The 17,154-nt window shown below is 38.5% G+C and overlaps 1 protein-coding gene across 1 annotated transcript in view; it reads left to right on the forward strand.

Moving 5' to 3' along the window:
- COL3A1 (collagen type III alpha 1 chain) overlaps window positions 1–17,154 on the forward strand; it is a 69,069-nt gene that overhangs the window by 37,033 nt on the left and 14,882 nt on the right. The window contains exons 11-34 of the mRNA XM_073306132.1: window positions 591–644; window positions 1,265–1,309; window positions 1,573–1,626; window positions 2,653–2,697; window positions 4,159–4,212; window positions 5,156–5,254; window positions 5,415–5,459; window positions 5,580–5,678; window positions 7,940–7,993; window positions 8,151–8,258; window positions 9,519–9,572; window positions 9,676–9,774; window positions 11,201–11,254; window positions 11,678–11,776; window positions 11,987–12,040; window positions 12,154–12,207; window positions 13,317–13,370; window positions 13,862–13,915; window positions 14,577–14,621; window positions 14,739–14,837; window positions 14,930–15,037; window positions 15,520–15,573; window positions 16,586–16,639; window positions 16,745–16,798. Of these exons, the coding sequence (XP_073162233.1) occupies window positions 591–644; window positions 1,265–1,309; window positions 1,573–1,626; window positions 2,653–2,697; window positions 4,159–4,212; window positions 5,156–5,254; window positions 5,415–5,459; window positions 5,580–5,678; window positions 7,940–7,993; window positions 8,151–8,258; window positions 9,519–9,572; window positions 9,676–9,774; window positions 11,201–11,254; window positions 11,678–11,776; window positions 11,987–12,040; window positions 12,154–12,207; window positions 13,317–13,370; window positions 13,862–13,915; window positions 14,577–14,621; window positions 14,739–14,837; window positions 14,930–15,037; window positions 15,520–15,573; window positions 16,586–16,639; window positions 16,745–16,798 (1,593 nt within the window). The remainder of the gene's footprint in view (window positions 1–590; window positions 645–1,264; window positions 1,310–1,572; window positions 1,627–2,652; window positions 2,698–4,158; window positions 4,213–5,155; window positions 5,255–5,414; window positions 5,460–5,579; window positions 5,679–7,939; window positions 7,994–8,150; window positions 8,259–9,518; window positions 9,573–9,675; window positions 9,775–11,200; window positions 11,255–11,677; window positions 11,777–11,986; window positions 12,041–12,153; window positions 12,208–13,316; window positions 13,371–13,861; window positions 13,916–14,576; window positions 14,622–14,738; window positions 14,838–14,929; window positions 15,038–15,519; window positions 15,574–16,585; window positions 16,640–16,744; window positions 16,799–17,154) is intronic.

Consider the following 17,154-nt stretch of genomic DNA (forward strand, 5'->3'; position numbering starts at 1 on the left):
GAAAGTTCAGATCTGAACTCCACAACTGGCTCTTCTGTCAGTAATGGGCCTTTTGAAAATCTAAAACCCTGGCCACGAACACCCTATACTTTGGGAAAGTTCTGATCTGGATTCAAAATGTGTCCCTTTGTCCCATCTCTGCTTTTCTCTGCTTATTTTGATTTACCAATAATACTGACAAAAATAAATTACCTGGATGTATTCTTAACTACGAGCCAAATTTTGATCCCTGTATTTACATTGTTGAGAAGTTACCCAAATGAGCAGTCCTATGGAAATAAATGCGATTACTTGTGGCACTAAATACTCATCTGTCTAACAAGGAGTTCATAGTCTATTTCTAAGCATGCACTGATCATCTTTTGCATGTTTATGTTCCTGAAACATTTTACAACTGGATTTGTTAAAACTATTTTGATTTTCTGTTGTATTACTGTTTGAACCAATATAAGCCATCTTCCTACAATGTAAGATGTGTCAGCTTTTCAGGTTAAAAAAAAAAAAGGATGCACTTGAAGTTCAATAGTGATCAAGGATTATCATGTTTTCAAGAGTAGAAATGAAATGTACGTTATTTTTGGTTCCCTTAGGGCTTTGATGGAAGAGATGGTGCCAAAGGCGACAGTGGTGCTCCTGGTCTGAAGGTAAAGTGATTTTGTTGCAGCCTCTAGAAAGTATGTAATTTTACTCTGAATCAATAACAAAACTGTATTTTGTGTATTTGCTTCTGTAAAACCACTTACGCTTCTTAAGTCCTGGCTGATCATGTCCATATAAATAATCAATTACTCTAGGGGAGTTTGTTGTCTGCAATTGCAGCACATCTCATATGATTTTATAACAGTAACGGAGAAAAGATGGAGATTCCCATGTCTGAATAGTATGTTCAACTCCATTACTTTAAAAAGATGCTTTACTGATACACTTCAGACCCAGTTCACCTCTGTGTTACTCCAGCTTAATGCCAGAGTAACTCAATTGATTTTAATGGAATTACAGCCATGTAGAACTGAAGTAACACAATGATGGATCAGGCCCCAACCCTTTTTGTTTTAATATTTTGTGCCTGAGGTTGTCGAGATGTCTCAATCCCCATTGACTTCAGTAGAAGTTGAAGAAGCTGAATACCTCATAGAAGGTGTTTAGCATCTCAGAGGATTGGGACCTTGCTTGTTACTGTGTGTCATCCCTACAAGAGATCACTAATGAAATCTGGTAATAAAGATTAATGCTGTCAAAACATGATATTCTCTTTATATAACAGGGTGAAAATGGTCTTCCTGGAGAAAATGGATCACCTGGGCCAATGGTAATTTTTTTTCATTATCATTTAATTGGAAGTTACAGTAACTGATACTTTTTCTGCTTAGTATTTCTTACTATGTTCCGCTCTCTTCTGACTTTATTTCTTAAGAGCTTGATTCTGCCACCCTTCACACACACTGAGTACTGCTTACCCATGCAGACAGCCCCACTGAAACATTTCGAAGCAAAATTGTTTTTCTTCTTGTTGTTTGTTACATGGTGTCTTTGGAAATCCATTTCCCAAATTAATAATCGTATGTTCTTTAGGGTCCAAGAGGTCCAGCTGGTGAAAGGGGGAGACCAGGATCTCCTGGTTCTGCTGTAAGTAATTGGAACAAAACTACAGGATTGCTATTATTTCTGTTGCACAACCCAACAGGTGTACAGCATGCTTTTTAGACACACAAAATAAAAGCTCCCTGACTCACAGAGCTTACAATCTAAGTGAGATGTAGTACATCAAATAGTGTATAGGAGGATATGGCAGAATATATAGTTTCCGCAAAATCATCATGAAAATTTACCAGCCAAAGATCAATGGTTGTAGTAAAGGGCATACAGATTTGTTACATGCCACGTGTCCTTAATGAGTCCTTCTTTATATTGTATGCTAATATATTATACTTTGAGGGTATAAGTTCAGCCAACAGGGTGGGCAGGATGGAGTAGAGGTCAGCATTACAAGACTAACTAAACAAAGTGACTGCTGTAGAGAAGAGTGAGACTGTGGTGTCCCAGCTTGGCTTACAAGGGGAGGTCGTAATTAACACTAGCTAATGCAAACAAGTCTCAACCTAAAATATAACAGAACAGGGACTGTTTATGCTAGTACTCAATGTACTGAGCAATGAAGATGTCTGATACATCTACAGCAGAGGTAACAGGCCTTAAATCATTGTTAGTTCTCTTGTGCCACATTTTATCCTTTCTCTGTGGTTGTAAGCTATAGTCATTCAAGAATGCATGACATCTATTGCTGTCTTATTTACAGGTCACACGCATTATGTTTTGCTTTATTAAGCATGATTGCTATGCATTAAAGAATTTCTGGTGTCTAATAACATATTTCCTTGTCTACCACTATCGTATCATTACAGCAAAGTGCATGTACAATCGATAGGCCCCTTTTGGATATTATTATTATTACTACTGCTACTACTATTGTTATTTAATATAGTATGCCACCATACCTGAGGAATTGTGTGTACCTTAATAAAATATATAGGAATGCATGAACACACAGAAACATGGTTTGAAAGTCAAAATCATTGTCCAATATCAAAGTGCTTGGCTTTTTAGCCCCAAAGAGAATGTTTGGTATGTGATTATGTTGTATTCTTTTGGTAGGGTGCCCGTGGTAATGATGGTACTCCAGGAACATCTGGACAACCTGTAAGAAACTTAACTATTGTTTTCCCTTAACTATTGTATTGCTTAACTATTTTTCTCTTGCCCATGTGCTTGATGTCCTACAACGCCACCCACTAATTGGACATGGTTTGCCTTATGAACTGGTGTCTTATGCAATTATACTTTTCAAGAACTTTATGCTTATTATGATTGAAAGATAAAACCTTTATTTTTGATGAAGAATAAAAAGAAAATAAGAGAAATCATGATCCTGTAAATAAAAAGGATGTGTATGTATATCCAAGCTTTTCTCTAATTATTTACTGACAAAGATAATGGAAACTCTTTATATGGGCCAGATTTGGAATGATTTCATCATATAAGTCACCCTAGCGCTAGACCATGATGTCAAGCTGTCTAGACTAGCTCACGAGCAAGAGTGCCAACCTCAGGGCAGACTGTCAAGGAACAGGGCATAAACCCCAAACTGATGTATGTTCTATAATTAGATTTCATCAACCAAGTAACAAGTGTGAACTCCGGTCTATCTTGCCTTTGTGGTAATTGACCCTTACCCCAAAAATCACAACAATATTCAGGTTACTCCCAGTCCCAAAGGACCAGTCATTTACTCCAGGTCAGTTGTACCTCAGATCTCAAACCAAAAACAATGCTTGTAGCCAGTCCTATAATACTAACTAAAGAGTTATTAACTCAGAAAAATAAATGAGATGGTTATTTACAAGGTTAAAGCAGGTAAACAGACACACACAAATGAGATACAGTCTTAGATTTCAAAAGGTAATCGTAGCTACTATAATATGCAAGCTCTATATGTCCTTTAGCGCTAGCACAAGCCAAGCAGTTGGGGATCCCTTGCTTATGCTTAGAAACATTGCCCTCTCCAAATTCCAAACAGCATCCTGATATAGTTCCTTCTTGTCAGGCATTTTTATTCTCTTCCCCCAGAGTTCAGGCTGATGGGATGAGTTCACACGCAAGCCCCTCCTTCATGAATGTGGGGGAGAGCAATCAACAAAGTCTTTGTCCTTTGATGCTTCACACTGGCTCATTTGGTCTCAATAGGCCATATAAACCATGGGGTAGCCCAACTTTTTTATTTTTCCAACTACGTAGAAATTGTAATAGTAGCAACCATATTCTCCTCTTTTCCCTCTCACATGCTTTCATTCAAGTGATCTGTTAAAATAGTTTGTGTAATATCATCTCGATAATCATACTTTTCAAATTGAAATTATTCAGGTACAAAAACATCCACATCTGATTGAAAATGTACATTGAATAAGGGTAACTAAAGTATAGGTGTGATATTTTAAAACCACCCAAATTTCATCTTCTAGAGTATGACTCATATTTCTTGATATTTTGCCAGATGTTTTTTTTCATGACAGAAAAAAACTCTCTCGGGTTTATTTTCAAATTAAGATTCATTCCATATGACCTTCACCTCTTGTAATAATAACTTTGCCTTCTTTATTTAAGGGTCCCCCTGGCCCTCCAGGAACTGCAGGATTTCCAGGCTCTCCAGGTTCTAAGGTACCTATTTGAAGATCTATTTTACCATATGACATATGTCTACATATATACCTCAGAGATACTGGTGTGTATTTTTCACTAGATGGTTCCTCACTTTCTGGCTGCTGTCACATTTCTTGGAGGTCTATAGCTGATGTATTTTCATACACAGAATTAGGCAAATCATGTTCACTTCACTCTCACAGGCACTCCCATTGCAACCAATGCATGTGAATGCAGTGAGGATTTGGCCCAAGGCCTGTAACATCTCTCACTTCTGCATATGTTTTGGAAGTTTCTCCAAGATACTTTCATGCTGACCTCTAGACACATTTACAATACAAGTAATACAATCATCCAGCAGTACTACTAATTTTGTGTGTCAGCCATTCTAATGTGAAGCCCACACCTGTGCACATCACTGTCCTTGCAACTGTTGATTTCTTTATCCTTCTCCTTTTTTAGCCCTTCTTCTCTGGAGACTCTCTCTGCTCCTCCATGTTAAATATACAAATGATGTGCTCTTTTTTATTCTTTTCTTATGTTAAAAGGACTAAATTGCAGTCTTGTTCCTCTAAGGAATACTGTAAGGTGCAGGATGGGGCTTTGGCAACTAGGTAAAGGTACTCTGATGCATTCTACCTGCACAGGAACGAGGCAGACACAATGCCTTATAGTGCATGAGAGGCAATGTGCTTTCTATCACTCTTTCGAACTGCATGAGACAATATGCAGTACGTCAGCAAGTGCTGCCCAGCACATATTGCCAAGTTCTAGCTGGCTGTGTTCCCTTAGATCAGTTACCTGCCCACTTTGCTCAGGATAGGCTAGTGTCAGCATTCTGCCTGGGTCAGGCAAAGGTGCACTGGCTGAGGAAGAGGTAATGAGGCTAAAATGTTAATATTATGCATTGGGAGCAATACTAGAGGGAGTTCAATTTGCTCTCATACCATCTTCTTCATAGGGTGAAGCTGGTGCTCCTGGTTCCCCAGGCTCTGATGGTACCCCTGGACAAAGAGGAGAACCTGGTCCACAAGGTCATGCTGGTGCAGCTGGTTCTCCTGTAAGTAACAAACATCACATAAGTCCTCGGAAATATTGTGCTGGTTATACAAACATATTGTTATGATTACTGCCATACAAATTGATGATTGCAAAGTGCTATGGAATTTTTGGATTTAAGGACACTGTGTTAGCATTGATTAATCATTTCTTCTTTCCAGGGCAATCCTGGAAGAGATGGAAACCCAGGTGGTAAAGGTGAAACGGTAAGTATCCCACCAAATTGTCATTTTTTGCAATGTTATTGGTCGGGGTTACAGTTTTGATTACACAGCATTCAGTAATGCCATGCTTTATTCATATTAGTGTCCTTCAATCCCACACAGGGCCCTGCTGGTATTCCTGGTGCTCCTGGGTTGAGTGGAGCCCGTGGCCCTCCTGGTCCCGCAGGTACCAATGGAATTCCCGGACAAAGAGGCCCGTCAGTGAGTTACCAACATTCTTTTCATTACTAAGATAAAACAAGGGGATAAATTCCCCATCACCTGCAACCCCCAGTAGGGTTGCACAGGTGTACAGGAAGTCCTCAGACTTATGACACAATTCATTCCACAAAATTGTGTTGTAAGTCGAAATGTAAGTCGAAAACACTTTTGCCATCGGAATCAATGGTAGGATTGAGGATTAAGGGGGGATTGGTTCCTGAACCAAGGCTTGATATACTATTTTCACCACAATAACCCAGTTTTTTGTACTAAATGAATTATAGATGACTAATGTTGCAACATCAATGTATTTACTGTACACTGTATTTTGTAAACATCATTCAAATAAACATATACACTCACACATGCTGCTCAGGATGCTGGCAACACAAGCTCAGAAAGCCAAGGAGAATGGCACACATGCTGAGACTCAGCCAATCACGGTTCAAGATTTCTGATTGGCTGAGCCTGGAGCCAGGAGCCAATCAAAAACAAGTGGCAACCCTACCCAGCAACAACCTACCCTGATGCCTCTAAGCCAATCAGAAGTGACCCCTTCCAGCTCCTACCAGTATAATGCAAACAGGAAGTGATTTCAAGCAAACTTTATGCAAATTGAGTGTCCTAAGGTCAAAACAAGCATCGTAGGGGTGAAATGGGCAGTCAATAGAAAAGCGTCATAAGTGGCATCCAACTTAACTCAGGCATCATAAGTCTGAGGACTCCCTGTACGTGACAGAAGAATATGGCTTCTGGAGTTCTGTTAGGAGCCTTCAGCCATTTCCTATATATTTGAACTTGCCTAGTCAATTCTACTGTTACGAATTACACCTGGTAGGACACGCATACAACTGCTGTGAATTATACCTTGTAGGACACGCACACAAATGCTACGAATTACACCTGGTAGGACAGGCACACAAATGCTGCGAATTATACCTGATAGGACAGGCACACCAATGCTACGAATTACACCTGATAGGACACGCACAGTTCGAATCTAGGCTGAGGCACAGAAACAAAGTCCACAACTGCAGAGTTCCCAAAAAACACTAAGTTTATTATGCTCGAGCGTGGTGCCCCCCTGCTAGCCAGGGGGGGACCACGAATATAGATTATACAAAGGTTATATACTTTTTAGCAAAGCATGTTGCCCTCGTTCATCGGAAACCTTAGCCAATAAACAAACCCTTGTCTTATCTACCACCTATCCCTGCTTGGTGCATTCCTCGTGCTATACCAGTATGTTTAATTACACAGCATGGTCCTAAAGCCATGCATCGGTAACTTTTATTATCAGAATGGGAGGCCTCACATCAAGGCCAAGAGACAGGGAGTTAGAGACTGACAAAAACCAGATACTGGGAGTCAAGGCAGGCTGGAGACAAGGAGGAGGATTTTCACAGGGATTCAGTATCTAAGGATCACTCCTCCTGGTGTATGATGTGCTGGCATTTAAACAATGGTGGGCCCCAAACCAAAATGAAGTCACATGTGCTAACTTTTCCTTAACACTACCATCCCTTTGCAATTGTCTATTATAATTATCCAACCAACAAAACAGAAAAGCACAGCAAAGCAAAAACTTTGGTAACAGTATAATATTGCAAAGCCATAGTAAAATTACAGATTTTTGTCCATCATAACTATTCCAAGTGTTGAACCTTATTGACATCTCAACATATCTCAATTGACATACAGTAATTATATCTTTGGGTGGTAGGAGGATGTATCTGGATGGCCACTCAGATTTAAACTCACACCATTCATCCATTTCTAATTGTTACATATAAAAATTTTCATCTTTTTTATTTCTAAATTTCCTTGGGCCTGCCCCTATGAAATCTACTCATAGTGTGTAAAATGCTTATTATTGTATTAACATTGAAATTAACATGCTGTGTCCTGACAGAATTACTCCATAATTCCTCAAACCTTATTAATGCAAATTCCCATTGGCATCCAGCAAAACTGACATCAAACTTCCAGTGATTCAAAACCAGAATGAAACCTAGGGTTTGACCCAATGGAAGCACTCACCTGAGTAAGGGTTACAGGATCATCTCTTTTACAGAGAGGATGTGTAACAAGCTCAAGTAGGAGTCTTCCACTTCTGTTTGACTCCTGTAAGCAGATAAACCATAAAAATGAGCTGACAATTTAAATGCTGAGAGATATATTTCTTCTTATTATTGTTATCTAACAAACCTACCGAAATATTCTGTTATGTAGAAGCATTAATGGAAGTGTGTTCTGTTTAGGGTGAACCTGGTAAGAACGGTGCAAAAGGAGAGCCAGGCTTACGAGGAGAGCGTGTAAGTGATTTTCTAAATATTCTAATTTCTTTAATGCATCATCATGTTTTACAAGCTTATTAATAACAGTCCTTACCCCAGGCAAAACTTCCATTGAACTCAGTGAGAGTTTTGCCTCTGCACAATATGTTTTCACTTGTTCCTGCTTTGTCACTAGGGTGAAAATGGTATTCCAGGTGCTGCTGGTCCTCCTGGCGAAGAAGGCAAAAAGGGTGCTAATGGTGAGCCAGGCACAAATGGTTTACCTGGAACACCAGGAGAAAGGGTAAGTCACTCCAAGTTACCACACTGGGTAGTTAAATCATATGTCACATACCATGTACCAAAACTTGGGATTCAAACTTTGAATCCAAATAGATATTGAACCAAACTTCCAGATGTGAACATCCCACATACTGGAAAACTTCAGATCCAAATCCTAATCTAGATCTGCTCTGCATGGCTTGGGTCTTTCTTTACTTTAAAATACATTAAAGTTATTCTTCTTTTCATAGTTAGAGGGTTATTAATCTTGAAAAAACTGGTGTTTCTACACAAGATTTTGAACCGAATAAGAACAGAAAAGTATAGTGTAATATGTATTAAAGATGCCAAATACAATCCCGCTACAATTTGTAGAATGACAATGAAATTGAATTCCTGCAGATCAAATGAACATGACAAAGTTTCAACTCTTGAAAGTGAAATTAAGATTGATTCATCCATATTCAGGATAATTAGCTGATTCTTCTACCAACAGTCTTTTAACAATTAGATGCTACTGGTTTGTATAGAGTTTTATCATGGAATAATTATTGAAATAAATTGTTCCAGCATCATCAACAATGACAGCCTGCTGCTCATTTTAATTTCCTGTTCCCACCTAAAACAAATTAGAATTGAGATTGATTCAATTTTATATTCACTAACTTTGGAAAGTATTTTGGAAAGTTGTGAGGAAATCAGAGATGCACAGTGAACAAAATATGAGGAGGTTGAATGCATGAGTGAACTGCAAATGGAAAGTTGTCTTAAAACAATGCAGATAATATTAACTAATGTCATCAAAACATTGCAACCAAGAGGCCTTCTTAAAGAATGATAGAGAAGGAAAATCATTTTTCAAGGCTGAAATGTGTTAATTTTTTAACATGAATTTAAGGAAATCCTAAAGAATAGGGCCTATACCAATGCCCATTGAAGTCACTTATAGGACTCCCTTTGACTTCAGTGGACGTTGGATTAGACCCAAAGTGCACTGTGCATACAGAAAAAGGATCTTGAATCTGTACAGCCAGGATGGAATGTCATCTCCATGTATCTCCTTCACTGAATATCACTAAAATGTGAGTAAAAGTGGTTGGTTAAGAAACATCAAAGTATGTTATTACAACATTTAAAAATATTTGGATCTATTTGTGTGAACAGAACTTTGCACATGATCTTTCAAGAAACCAGCAGATGTTTTTGATCGTCTCTGCTACATAGGTAGACTTTGCATGATATTTGATCCACAGGAATAAAATGTCTGCTCTCTTGCTTGCAGGGTACCCCAGGTTCCCGTGGCATACCTGGTAGTAATGGACTTCCTGGAGAAAAGGTACATGCTTCCCCAATTTTATGAAATCCATTATAATAATGATCATTTAAATAGCTTTATTTACTTATTGTGAATGTCCAATGTCCTTTTTAAAAATATTAAGGGTCCTGCTGGTGAACGTGGTGGTCCAGGCATTGCAGGTCCAAGAGGAGCTCCGGGAGAACCTGGACGCGATGGTGGCCCTGGTCTTCCAGGAATGAGAGTAAGAGAGAATGTTCTTTTAATGTGCTATTAAGATAATTTGATGATGATCTTTATTACAGGTGACTGAGCTGGTTTGATTCAGCAACCAGAGCCAAATTTCCAATGGGATATCAAACCTTTTTGAGATTTTCAATCCGTGTCGATATCTATTTTATGTATTTAATTAATTATATTTACACCCTGTGCACCCTGTGCACTTTGTGGTTGTGGTCAAAAATGGAACTAGAAGTGCAAAAAATACTTTAAGGACACTCCTTCTTATGGCATTTCCAACCCAGGCGTTCAAGCTCAAGAGAATTAAACAATCTGAATAAATTTTGGATAAGTATTCAGATTTCTGGGTACTTAGCTAAACCCCTGAACCTTTGACTGTTTGCCACCATATCTGAATTTCAATTAGCTCAAAATCCTTTCAGTACATTTTGGTGATTTTCAAAGCAATGAGTTAAATCCTTTCCTGAGTGCATTAGGGAGTGTCTGAAGTTGAGTTGTAGTAACCTCCAAAGCTGCCCTCGTGCCCTTCCACAGAAGTGTATTTGGTCAGTGGACCATATAATACCAAATCAACCAGCACTGACCTGCCCCACTCCCACAACATTTCTCTACAGTTGGGAGCAGGAAGACTATATGAAGCTGCACTCCATAGGATGCAGGAGGTACCAAACTGTTCAAGTTACAGCTTGGCTCTTATAGTTTTTGACCCTATATAAAGTTCCATTGGATAATTTTATATTTAATCTAATTTTATATAAAATATAAAATTTGAACATTATTTTTTTCGGTTATGAAGCATTTAGTAAATGTGCTGTTTGGTCTTTGGCATAGAATATTTGATGCCCATAGACTCAATCAGAGAGAAGTTATAAGGCATTAGGCATAAAAAGCAGAAAAGTAAAATGTGCTCTACTGAGAATTAGTGGGTACTGGTGACTAATATTTGTAAGTTCAAAGGTCAGCAACCACTGATTTTTCCATACAGGCTTATGAGTTATTACATTTTACAATAAAATAGTTTTTATTGGAAATCAATGTGATTTTCAGACATACAATGTGATATACATCATATATTTGGTAAATTGAAGAGCAAAACCAAAATTACTAAGAACGTGCTATTAAATGTAGTTGTATGTAAACAATAGGGACTTAATGAAAATGCTTTCATTGCATACTTTAATTTTAGAGAATAATGATTGCTTTTTGGTGCCTAAAGCAACTTCATTCCCTCTATCGAATATCTCCGAATGGGCTGAATCCCTATTAAATTAATTATTGAGCAGCTTGTCCCTTGTAAATCCAATGGATTTCTTTAGTGAGCCTGAAATGGTTTTGTAAAACTAACTGTAAATAATGGTGTCTGTATAGAATGTAATCTAACAACATTAGCTTTTTCACTAAAAATTAACATATTTTTTCTTCAAATGAAGGGTTTGACAGGAAGTCCAGGAAGCCCAGGACATGATGGCAAACCCGGCCCTCCAGTACGTACATTGCACAAATATTATATGATAATACTGTCACTGGGCTTGCCTTTGATCTCACTTATCACCATTATCACTCCATTGGAGTCCTGGTGTAAAATGTAGGGGAGATCAGAAACAAGTTCATTAGTTGTATTCTGTGTTAATTTTACAGTGACCGACTATTCCATATGTTTTTCATTGTAACGGCACTGTCCAAACTTTGTTATTTAACATCACTATAAACACTGACTCCTCTTCCACAGGAGTTTACATGTAATTTAAAAAAAATCATAAAAGTGTATTTCAAATGAAAAGTTAGCCAAAAATAACATAGTCTTTGCTCACCTTTTAGCTCTTCCATTTGATTTTTTTTAAACATTTCTCTATTGTTCACATAATCATTTGTTTCTTCTAATTGTCGCTATCTCTCTCCTGCATCAGGGTAATCAGGGAGAATCTGGCCGACCTGGTCCTCCAGGCCAATCAGGTCCACGAGGTCAACCAGGTGTGATGGGTTTCCCAGGTCCTAAGGGTAATGAGGTTAGTGTAATTCCTTGACTTAAAAAACATATACTTAATGGGCCAGGTCCTCTGCAGTTGTAGATCAGTTTAGTTCCATTGATTTTGATGGTGCTACATTGATCTAATTCTGCAGATGATCTGGCCCTATACCTATGAAACTCTCATTTTAACTAGAGTTTGAATTAGAAACATGTATTTTAAATATGTCTGGTCTTTCCCTTTTTAAAGGGTGCGCCAGGTAAGAATGGAGAAAGAGGTGCCCCTGGACCCCCTGGCACACAGGTCAGTTTCATTTATCAGCTTCTCTTTAGTAATAATTCACAATGTCCTCTGTGATTTTAATCCTTTTAAAAATTGCACTGATCCATAATCAGTCTCATTTTGTGATTTGATAGGGTCTTCCTGGAAAGAGTGGTGATATCGGCATCCAAGGTCCTCCAGGAGTCGCTGTAAGTGCAATGTCCAGCATCTCAAAAAAGAAAAGTCTTGGAACAGCTGATACATTTTCTGTAAAAAACACATGTTAATATTTCCCAAATACTTTTCAACTGCTTAGTGTTAGTGGTCTGCAAAGGGAGTGTGAACCTTGAGAGAGAACATTTTCTTCTCTGATGGAGAGAGAAATTTCCCATTAGTTATAAAGACAGAAACACCTGGTGGACTAACTTGTCTTTGTTTGTTTGTTAATAAGTACTCAGTTTGTTAAAGATAACTAAGACAGAAGTTCTGTTCATATAAACTGAAGTGAATGGAGCTGTGCCAGTTTAAACCAATTTAAGGATTATTGGAGAAATTTACAATTTCCTTTGGCAGTTTACCAGTGTTAAAGTTAGGTAACCTGGGTGCTGTATTAGGCATGTCTACGAAGGTAGTCTTTCTGCTGGAATTTTAGCTGATGGTAAGAGAGGAAAGATGGAAAGAATCTTTGCATGAGCTCCCAGAGGTACTGGCCTCAAGAATTCACAATACCTCTTTGAATGCAGCAAGATGAGCATGGATGAGTATGACAAGATGGCATCCCCCTTTAGAAGTGGGACACTGCCGTGCTTCCTTGTCTACCTGCTCCTTCTGTGGAAGCTAGCAGAGCTAGCCTAGAGCAGAAATTTCATTTAGGGGAGCACAAGGAGTGCCATTATGTGATCTCTTCTTCCATTCCACAATGACTTACTCATACAGTTGAGTCCCTTGTGTATTGGAAAAACATCCATAAAGCAACTTGTGAATGTCTTGGGAAGTTTTAATATTTTTGATTTTTTTATAAAACTTTCACAGTAGGCTTAATGTTGCAGACCTTATTATTGTAAAAAAAAAAAACCAAAACAAAACCTTTGACTTTAATAGTTTTATGAGAATATAGTCAGCAAGATCAGAAGGGTCTGATAGTCACATGACAAAAGCTCAATGGTGCTAATGGTTCACTTTTATGCTTTCATTTTTGTCTAATTTTGTGACTTAGAATGTATGTGGCATTTTAACTACAATATGAATATGTTAAGAATTCTTTTATGTGTAAGAATGATGTTGATGAATTTTGTGTTGCCTTTTTGTGTCCTTCCAGGGTCCTCCTGGTGAAAAAGGAGAGGCGGGATCTCCAGGTCCATCTGGCTTCCAGGTGCTGTTCGTTTCTTTTATTGCTTCCAATGCAATTTTTTAAAACAGGCTAACAAATAAAGAAGACCTTAAATATATCAATTAGGGCTTGTTTTCTCATGTTTTGAAGTGAGAAAGGTCAACCAAGATCTTCATGTAAGTTAGCTGATCAATATCTGGCAAGCCTGACTGACTCCATGAAGAATGGTGATGGATCAGTGGGTTATCTATATCTGAATATCTGGCTTTCCAGTTACACCTTCCTCATTTGCAAAATATTAGATACAATTACAAAATTATTTTCACTGAATTATTTCTGTGTCACATTTTCTCTGACTTTGGAGAATGCACAATTTAGGTTGGAAAACTTAAATTACAATAGATAGCTCTCAGGACAGTTGTTCGTATTCTGCTTTTCTCTAAATCACCATGCAATATCAATCATATACAGATATTTCTATCTAGGTATATATAAAATATTTATTTATGAAGTGGTGTCTTTAATTTAAACAGGGATTACCCGGTACTGCAGGCCCACCTGGAGAGAGTGGAAAGCCTGGAGAACCAGTAAGTTGTCCTTTCTTCTTTTGGAAATCAAGAAATCAAAATACAAATATAAGAACAGCAATTCCTTTCAGGTCCCCTTTTCAGATGCAAAACATCTTAAAAATAGAGGAATCTGTGTTTTTGTGTCCTGGGAAGCCGTGATCCATCACAGGGTCTTTGTGCCACAGCACTGAAGGCATTATCGAGGGTGGGTGGGTTGGACGGGTGAAGCCAGAAGGATGGGGATTTGGTCAGTGTATCCATTATAGCGTATCTATTGGCCAACCCCCTATCAGAGTACAAAGGCGGTGGAGCAGACACTGTGGCTACTGAAATCATGATGAAATCTGTCATACTGTGTGGGCACATGTGGGCTAACAGTGCTGATCCGATTGCCTCATCTCCCTTTTCTGCCCCAGATATACCACCTGAAAACACACCCTATGACAGCACTCTTAAACCTGAGAAGGCCACTATATTTTGACATCCATCTCTGGAATTACCATCCTCTTGAAAATGGTATTTCCAAGAATTAGATCATAACAGGAGCCAAACTGGGGTAGTTTGTATGATCACTATTAGGGGTAAAATTTGAAGGATGCCAAGCACCATTTTTTGAGATAGGTTTACTGTGTAAAATGTAAAGTATATGGGTTAATAATATTTCTTGCATTGTAAACAGGGACAAAGAGGTGAAAATGGAGCCCCTGGACTCCCAGGTACTAAGGTAAGCATTGCAACAATATTTTTATGATTAAATATGTGAAGGAGAGAAGGTAAATAAACGCAGAACCATCGTACAGGCCTTGGGAACAAAGAACTAACGCATTTTTCTTTATGGCAGGGTGAAAATGGTCTCCCAGGTGAACGTGGTCCACAAGGTGCTCAAGGTTCCCCTGGAACAAGAGGTGGAACAGGTCCTCCTGGCCCAGAAGGTGGCAAGGTACATACTTTATGCTCAACCCTTCACTGTGTTACATGAATCATTCAGGTGCACATTCAAATTTCATCTATATTTCCCCAATACACTTGTAGGGTCCTGCTGGTGCACCTGGCCCCCCCGGTGGTACAGGGCCACCTGGTTTGCAAGGAATGCCGGGAGAGAGAGGAGGTAACGGAAGTCCTGGACCCAAAGGAGAGAAGGTAACTACTCCTTTTTTCCTATTAATTTTGTGAAAATACCATTTTAGCTTCAGACAAAGCAGCAGATTTGTCATATATTCACTTTTGGCCTAATTTCAAAGGTGCTGAGTACTACTGACTTCAGTGAGAGCTAAAGGTACACAGCATCTATGCAAATCGGGACATATATTTTCAAGAGACTACACTATGTGAAAATGCTGAGAGATTCTCGGATGGTGTAAATCGGCATAGCTCCACTGAAGCCAATGAAGTGATACCAATTCGCACCAAAGGAGGATCTGGCCCATTTTTTCTACTCCTGTGTGGTTGAATCCATTTTGAGTATTACAACTGATTTCCATGTCTGACTGTGTATTCTTAGGCAGAATGTTATACTGAATGCCAGATTTGCATTACCACAGTTAGAAAATCCAGTTATCGCGATACCCTTGTGACATTTTCCTCAGTAATTTTCTAAATCCCTTTTGATTCATGTTTGACAGGGAGAGCCCGGTGGCAGAGGTGGTGATGGCTTCCCTGGTAAAGATGGACCAAGGGTGAGTATAACCTCTCATACTGTGTGAACATTCTTATTACATGTGACTCAGCTTCAACAGCTGTTGAAGAGTCATTTACAATGCAAGTAAAGTTCTAATGAATGACCATCATTGTGACAGGAACAGCAAACCTCATCATGTCCAGGGGAACTGATTTTGTTAGTGCAGGTTTATATTTGTAAAAAAATTAGGTTTAATCCTTGTTTCTCATAACTTACATTTTTGATCATGCAGGACGCTGATATAGTATAAAATAGAATCTTGATTACTTGAAGCTTACAGATAAATAAGGTTCAGTTACTTGGGAAAAACATCCAGATGAAAGTAGCTGCTGGTTTCTCCAAAGTTAACTGGCTGAAGAGGACAAGACTGAGGTGTGGGGGAGAGGAGTATATAAAGGCTTCCATGAAGAATACTTCTACAGCATTTTATATATAGTAACTAGATGAAATATGCAACTTCATACAACACATGAAATAAACCAGGCATGGTGCATCAACATGATGAGTCACAATAAATATAAAAAACTAGTTTATGGGAAAGTTATGATTGCCAAGGTATGTTAGATTTTCATTGTCGTTAATGTAGTCATTTGATAGTTTCTTCCTTACTCTGTGCCTCATCATATGCTCACTGAACTAAGTTTCTAACCTCCCACTGACTTCAGTGGTGTAGAACCTAGCCCTCTGCCAATAATAGAGGATAAAAATGGATCAGGTACTATGGAATCATGAGAAATTTGGTAAATTGTCTGGAGGTAAAGCTAGGTGAATGGATAAATTCCAGTAAATACCAATGGAATTACTCCCATTGACTTCAATGAACATTGGGAAAACAAAGTCAAGATGTCTACGCAATCCATCGAAGTGTCAATGTAACAAAGAAGTAGATTGTCTGCTATTAAAATAACTAAAAAGCCATATATATACTGAGCGTGAGATGCAAGTTTTATTGATCACAATACATGAAAATAATACTCCTATACTAAATACATTATTTTCTAATTTTGTAGGGATCTGCAGGTCCCATTGGGCCCCCAGGTCCAGCTGGCCCACATGGAGATAAGGTAGTTCATAACCTTGTGTTGAAATGAGGGTTGTGTATATATGTCTGAGATTTCCTCCTTAGATGGAGGAATAATTCTTAAACATACATCTTTCCATTCTTTCAGGGAGAACCTGGTTCAGCTGGACCCCCTGGTCCTACAGGTGCCCGTGGTGGTCCTGTAAGTGATCGTCCTTTTTGTTCAGTCATAACTCTACTGTAGATTCTATTACCTGGGTGAGATTCAGCTCTACAGTTAAGTGATGTCTTCAAGAACAGATGGGGCCTGATTTCAAAAGGTGCTGAGCACCTGCATCTCCTACTGACTTCAGTGAGATTTGTTCTGGCTCAGAACTTCTGAAAATCAGACCACTTATTGTTAAAGCTATGAAAGATATCAGAGAAGTGGGAGAAAATCTGAGATGCACAGTTTCTTGGTATTTTCATCTCTGGTTGAAAATATCACTAAATAAATAAATAAAATTAAATCCTAAAAGTTTTGAACTATTAGTTTGTTTAATGGTCTAATTTTGTATG

This window comes from Lepidochelys kempii, chromosome 11 (assembly GCF_965140265.1).
Source record: "Lepidochelys kempii isolate rLepKem1 chromosome 11, rLepKem1.hap2, whole genome shotgun sequence".
In the NCBI taxonomy this organism is placed as follows: Eukaryota; Metazoa; Chordata; order Testudines; family Cheloniidae; genus Lepidochelys; species Lepidochelys kempii.